This window comes from Dreissena polymorpha, chromosome 9 (genome assembly GCF_020536995.1).
Source record: "Dreissena polymorpha isolate Duluth1 chromosome 9, UMN_Dpol_1.0, whole genome shotgun sequence".
NCBI lineage: Eukaryota > Metazoa > Mollusca > Bivalvia > Myida > Dreissenidae > Dreissena > Dreissena polymorpha.
In genome coordinates, this window is record NC_068363.1 from 37132755 (window position 1) to 37140337 (window position 7583).

The 7583-nt window shown below is 37.4% G+C and overlaps 1 protein-coding gene across 3 annotated transcripts in view; it reads right to left on the reverse strand.

Annotated features, from left to right (window-relative positions):
- LOC127844731 (uncharacterized) overlaps positions 1-3333 on the reverse strand; it is a 45437-nt gene extending 42104 nt beyond the window's left edge. For 2 of the 3 annotated variants that reach the window (XM_052375179.1, XM_052375180.1), the window contains exons 1-2: positions 3146-3333; positions 31-248 (exon numbers count right to left, since the gene is read on the reverse strand). In XM_052375179.1, coding sequence (XP_052231139.1) covers positions 31-248; positions 3146-3173 — 246 coding nt within the window. In that variant the 5' untranslated portion in view covers positions 3174-3333. The remainder of the gene's footprint in view (positions 1-30; positions 249-3145) is intronic. The other variant, XM_052375177.1, reaches the window with a different exon arrangement.
- Positions 3334-7583: the final 4250 nt, after the last annotated feature.

The following is a 7583-nucleotide window of genomic DNA, read 5'->3' on the forward strand; positions in this document are numbered from 1 at the left end:
TAGAAGGATGGGAGAGTCCACTAGGCTTACCAAGGTCTGCATCTTGGCCTGCGCAGGCTGACCACTGTAGGCATGGTTGGACTTGCGTGTGGGCACACCCCGCGGAGTAAGGGTGTAGGTGCTGTGAAGACGAGAGAATGTGAGGTTGTTGGGTGTTCGCAATGGGACGCCATCCTTGTCGACCAGTCGTATTGCATTCTGCCCTGAGTGCACCACTTTCTTAAAGACCTTTTCGGTGCCTTGAAGATCTAATTGAAAAAACACATCATGTATTTATATACACAGTGTAAATTTCTTATTTCCAAAGGGGCCTGAACAATGATATATTTTTGTCTGTTTGGGGGAGGCAATATTTTCATTGTAATTGTTTCATTTTAACCTTCCCACAAGTATACATACAAGAGCACCACATAGCGGGTGCCAACACTCGGCTGCGGGTACAGTTCTGAATAAATGAAAGCTTGTTAGAACATTTCTTTTTTTTTTTATATTAGAGGTCACAGTGACCTTGACCTTTTACCTAGTGACCCAAAAATGTGTGTGGTGTGTAGAACTCATCAAGGTGCAGCTACATATGAAGTTGCAAAGTTGTAGGTAGATGCACTTTGATTTTAGAGTCAATGTTAAGGTTTAAGCACGAAGCAGACGGCTGACGACGAGCTGGCTATGACAATACCTCGGGTTTTCTCCGAAAACAGCCGAGCTAAAAATTAAGTTATAGCCACATGTAAAACACATGTAAAAAGTCTTCAACATAAATGCAAAACCAACATAACAAACAATACATATTTACTAATGCAAAACTCCAACCAATTATTTGAGGTAGTTTTAACATAAAAATATCAAACTTCACGATAGTTCTATTGTTGTAATTTGACTAACTCCTGAATTCAAAAGTTCAAAAGAGAGATCTATGCAATAGATGTCTTGCATCAAACTCTTAAAAAATTGGCTGGGAAACGCTATTCAACCAAATTTGCATGGACATTTGACAAGTCCAAGCAATATCTGAGTTTGAATTTGAGTCAAGTGGGGTCAAAAACTAGGTCACCAGGTCAAATCTTTACACTTATAGCTCATTATTACTCTAAACGTTTGATGTTTGCAAAAGCCTGATGAAGCTAATTCAGAATGTTTATATGAATAATATCTAGGCCAAAGTTTAGAAAAATATTATTACCACACTTGAAGAAATGTTTATCACTCAATCTAGATAACACTCAGTCAAAATGTAGTGAATTCGTATTTGTAAACTTTGATAAAGCCCGTTTGGGCGAAATATTAATAAACGAGTGTTTTTACTATGAAATATGTATATCTTTATCCCTACTGGATATAAAACTAAATATTTCCTGTATAAAATCCTTATTGTTTACATTCTACATCCTGTACTCAGGGTCAAGGTCGTCCGCTGTGCACATTTTTCCATTTCAAAACGGATTGACCTATTTGTATTTTTTAGTAAGCAATTTTAACCAATCAGAGCCATCATTTTATTAGCCTTTTATCCAATAGTAACTCCGCTTTTTTAACAGCGTGAGGCACAGTCATTATGTTGTTTATATGGAGTATTGCGTTTATAACGCCTTTAATTAATTATAAGTAAAGCTATATTTAAATTAATAGATTTTTATTAAAGCAACGAATCAACACTGCAAAGGATCCTATTTTATAAATGGTACAGCCCAGTAAAATTGGGCTGTCCATATTATGGCCGTTTTTTACCTTTTTAAAGCAAAGTTTCATGTTAAGCAGTGTGCTCGGGCAATGGTTTTTTACCGAAGTCCCGAGGGTAAACAACCCCATTAGTCAGTTATTTGTGCTATCAGTGACATTGTATGTTGAAACATAAAACACATTTTTGTCTTAGCCCTTTTCTTGGTTACATTTTAAACTGGGTCACATAAAGTCAAAAAAGCAGGTCACAAGATAAAATCCTTGAAAATTGCTCTACCACTTTAATGCAGTTAGCACATAAGGGCCATTATGGCAAACTCGTTTTAGGTATTTGTGGACAAGGGCTTTAAGATGTATCTGCTTGTATCATTGGACTAGCTTATTCATGCTCTTTGAGGTAACGTATTCAAATTTTGACCGATTTTAATAAAGAGCAGAATGATGTTAAAATAACTATATGACCCCATTAAACTTGCGCACACAATTTTAATTGGAGTGCAAAATGATTGACAAGTTACAGATTATGGATTTCCATATATCTTTAAATAAATCTTAATTCATATCAAGAGTAAGATACAACAAATTTATATGATAAAAATATATTTTCTTTTTTCTTTTTTTGTAATTCTTGTTTCTTTTCTTGTATACAGTTTTGAGAAAATAAAAACTAAAAGTGATAAATTAGAAAAGTTGCTGAGTTTATGTTATAGAAACCTGCAGCTATACTTCAAATAGAACATCTTTCACTTTTTGTTCAAGTTAATTTAAGTCATGCCATTTATCATAAATTCAAAATACATGTGTTATGAAATGTTTTCTTAGTAATTATGTTGTAGGTTATGGGTTACCGTATATTACAAAATAATATTCTTATTTAATAAACTATAAACTATAATCATTTGCGTTTCCATTATTTTCCTATATTTTGAAAAGCAGTTTGGATCACAGTTATTTCAGTATTTGACTTTGCCTTGATTTAATCCTCTTGATGATTATAAAAAAAAATAATCCAGACTAAACCTGATAGCATTGAAACTTTATCCAAACAATATTTTGTTAAAAAGAAAAGGAATTCACTAGAAAGCCTTACAAATAATGAGACATGCTACAAATTTATTTATTGTTACTTTGATATTGGACAATATCCACTTAATTTGTGCGAAGCATTACATGAGGTGTTCGAGAAATAAGCACATGTATATTGGCATTCTGATTTTTAAAGTAAAACAATATTCAATATGATGCACTCTTTGGTTGTTCTAAACATCATGATACTTCTTGTCATTGCACATGTACAGAATTTGGTGAAACAATATTTGTGTGCAAATATGAACCTATTGAACCAACGTAACCGGAAACAAGCGACTGTATTTCAACAGTAAACATTATTGTTTTAATTTAATTTTATAATCTTCATCTTATCCTATGTTAAATGACACATTACACATACACTATTATTCTAACTCACCGAAGTTTCTTTGCTCAAAACGAATCATCGTCCATGCCCTCACCAAAATATCCTTTCAACGATTGATTTAACGAGCTTTATGTTTTAAGTAACACAATGCTTTCATTTTGACGATTATTGGCCGCTAGCGGCCATTAATTTACTTATGACGTCACGGTTTCCATGCGCACTGAAAAGGGATAAACTGTCTGGTTCCCGAGATTCGCCTTAGTTGTGATACAGTAGGGGATGTAATCCTTACTAACGAATAAACGTGAAATTGTTATCGGTTATCGAACATATTTGTGAATACTGACAGATATTTTTGAAAGTATAAAACAAAACAAGATCCAATTATGGCTTTTATCATTGTTTATTGCAAAAACAATTTATCGGAATTCGTAACCAAAACAATATTGAAATACATTGTAACAACATAGTGTCCATAGAAATTCAGATCAAACTCTAAGAAAGAGAATACGTGTTAATCTGATTACAGTAAATAAACTCTAGTTAATGGTCGTATGTTTAACAGTGCGATAGAAATGTCCCATTCTGAGGAACGACGAAATGAAATAAAATTAACTATCAACTATATATCGTCTTAAAATTGGTATAATTTAATATTCAGATCACCCAGGCAAATAGTTGGAAAAGCGGACTTAATTCATGTGCGTAAAGTGTCGCCCCTTATTAGCCTGTGAAGTAATATAAGGACTACACTTACCTTTGTATGGAATTTTTCGTTTAAAGGATGTCTCTTCTATATGAACATCCAGTCTAGGTGAAAAGTGTCGTTCCTCCTGATTGCGGACCGCACATGCTAATCTGGGACGCCACGTGACGAACATACATTAAGATCGGTATTCACAGAGCGCGGCTCATATATAAATTATGTAGGTATCTGTTTCATCGTAATGGGCCTCCATCATCATCAGCAGCAGCAGCAGGAGCAGCATCATAATCATCATCAGCAGCAGCAGCATCGTCGTCGCCGTCGTCGTCGTTCTCCCCCTACTCCTCCTCCTCCTCCTCCTCCTCCTCCTCCTCCTCCTCCTCCTCATCATCATCATCATCATCATCATCATCATCATCATCATCTTCATCATCATCCATTTATAGGGACGTCCACTTTTCACATCGTCCGTCCATCTTTCTTTTCTGATGACAGGGGACCTCCCTGTAACGTCTCCTCAGAGACGTAGATAACAGTGTCATCTACGTCTCTGGTCTCCAAGAGCACAGTCCTGCACATTGATTCGTAACTGGTTACATGTCCACAACAAGCAAGCTTTCGTTGTCTGACGGTTGCCAGGAGGGGTTCTTGTTGGAAACATGCGCTAATTAATCTCCTGTTCCGGACGTACTCGTTGGTCTTTTCTTCCATGTAGGAGATGCGAAGCAGTCTTCAGATACCCTTGTTCAATGGTTAGTATCCTGCATTCGAATTGATATTGGTGCCATCCTTAGACAGGGTTGCTCCTTAGAATTCGAAGCTTGTCACTTCTTTCAGCTTCTCGCAGGTTATGGTGATGTGTCTGCACTGGTGTTGTTAGTGCATATATAGCCATCATTTACGCAACTGCGTATTTAGGTGGCAGTTTATGTCCGGCTGTGGAGTTTTTTTAATTGTTTGAATCGGAGCACGGCATTTTTATTAAAGACAAGACACTTGAGTTTTTGCTTACCTGTATATTAATAAAAAAATCGGTTGCAAAAATGCACCAGATCGTATTGCGAAATTAAGAGTTGAAATTATATCTGAATTTAACTTGATGAAATACTAATTACTAAGATCTCATATATTTCAATCGTGAATAAAAAATAAATTGTTAAATACACAATATCACGTGTAAGGACAGATATAATATGATCGAACTGCGTAAGTCTACTTTATATTTATATACTCATGTATGCAGTTTGAATGTATGTGTTTATTTATATATATAATGGATATATCGCATGTGTTTTTAATTTTGCAAATACCAGTATGTATAAGTCTTGAAAATGCATAGGAAACGTGATAGTGTGGGATATGTACTATGTATTTATTTATGAACTGTTTTATACATAAATAATTATTTTTGCAATACACTACATAAAAACATTTCATACACTTGATAAGCGACTTACAACTTAATAAAAACACACATAAAACCTTAGTGTAACATGTAATTATTTAGACACGTACATGTTAATTAATATTCAAAGTCAAAATAAAAAAAGATATTTCTTGTTTCAAATTAATGCATTTACATACACAACTATACTATAAGGAATATTTTAAAATAATAGTATTGTATAATGATGAGCAAAATATAAAATAAGAAAAGAGATCTTCGATTTTTCCGCGCTGACCTTTATCCCATATGAGTCTGTTCTTTTAGAGAGACCGTGGTAGAGGTCTTGGAGTTCATTGCTGGTGACATCAATGAAGTCGATTTATTAAGGCAATCACAAGTAAGTGATGGGTCTGCTTCCGATGGAGATGGAGGTGTGATGGTCTTGGGGGGTCTTCTTTATTATCTTTTCAAAAAAAAGGTAAAACAGGACGGAGGAGAGAAAACATCCCTGACAGACGACTACTGATGTCCTGAAAAGTCACCCATCTGTCGAATGAGAAGATATGCAGTTCTTGGATGACGTGCACTAGCCTTTCGTCAATGTTGAACCCTCCTCGAATCTGCCATAGGCCATCATGCCACACGAAATCGAAATCTTTCTTAAAGCCGATGAAGTTGTGGATGAGTTTACTTTGGTATTTCTCAATGATGATTCTGCACTTGAAAATCTGTTCCACTGTGCTGCACCCAGCTCTGAATCAAGCCTGCTCTTCCGCCAGTAGTTCATTGACCTTACTTTTCAATCGGTTGAGGATGATGTGTAGCATGACTTGCTGGTATTGCTGATGAGGCTGATGGTGTGGAAATTCTGGCAAAGCTTAACGTTCTTTATCGGTAGGGAGTTGACCAGTGGCCAGAGACTGGGTACGCTCCTTGGGCCACTTCTTCTCCTCCAGATTTTTTGGCATAGTGTCGTCATTGGTGCAGTTGTTGCATATCCTCCTTCCTTAATCAGCTAAGAAGGGACTTTGTCTACTCGCGGCGATTTCCCTACCTTAAAACACTGTTCTTCATTCTCAACCTCTGCCATAAGTGAAGTCGGACGTTCGTTATCAGTTTTTTCACTGCAATCGTTTTCAATGAGACAGGGGTCTGGTCGAAGCGGGTAGTAATAGAGGTCGCTGCATTATTTAGTTCACCTATTAAGAGCTGTGGTAATTGGGTTTCCATCAGCATCTGCTTTAACACTGTCCTTGGACTGACTGATCTTCGTGAGGGCCTTGATGATTATGGAGGCCTTCATAATGCTGCCTGCGGTCATCTCTTTGTCAATGCTGTTAGATTGCTCCTCAACCCACTCTTCCTTGGCCTCTTTTATCTTTCTCATCCCTTTCTTCGCTTTCTGGCACCCTGCCATAGAGTCCTCGCTTCTGATTATCATGTCTCACATCTTTTATTTTGGAGCATAGGTTCATGATCTCTGTAATCATCAACAGCTTTTTATTTCTCCTTGCTATACCAAGAACTTCTTCGGCCGCCTAAAGCAGGACTTCATTGATGTTGTTAGTGATGGTGTTGATGTCAATGTCTAGAATGTTTATTGTTAAAAACTAGCCACCTACCTGTGCTTGATATACCTCTGCTATCTCAGGACCTATCATTTTTTCCAACTCAAATATAATTCGAGAGTTCTTGGTGATACTCTTGTTCCTTAACTCCAACTTGCTGATGGTGAGCTATTAGTCATGGTTACTGCCGATATATGCGCCAGCTAGGACTTGAACGGTTGTGGCGCAAAAATGAAATCGACTTCTTCAGGACATGAGTGGGCGTCCGTCAGGGAATGTTTGCCCTCTACCGTCCTGTTCAAACTTTTGTGGTGAGAAGATAATGCAGGATACTGCCCATGACCACCACTCCTCTATCTACATCGTTGGAAGACCCATCTCCAATTTAAGATTCTTTGATGACATTGACCTCATGGGTGTTACCAGCAGAAACTTTAAAATCTCACCAACAGACTCTATGAAAGAGCAAGAGCATGAGAGATGGAGGTCAACCCGGAGAAGTTGAAGATCATGGTGAACAGCGTTACCAACACCAGTGCAGACATCACCATGAACGACGAGAAGCAAAAAGAAGTGAAAAGCTTTAAGTACGATGGCGCAAACCTGTCCAAGATTGGTACCAGTACCGCTGACCCAGGTCCGTCAAGAAATGCCATGGCGACCGCAGCGATGGCAAGACTGATTAGGTTGTGGAAAAGTAGTTCCATCAGCTTCCCCACCAAGAACAGACTCTGCAAGTCCCTCGTAGTCTCCATCCTACATGTACTCTGCGGCTGCGAGACTTGGACGCTTCACGCGGACACAGAAGGCATTTGAACATAAAGGTCT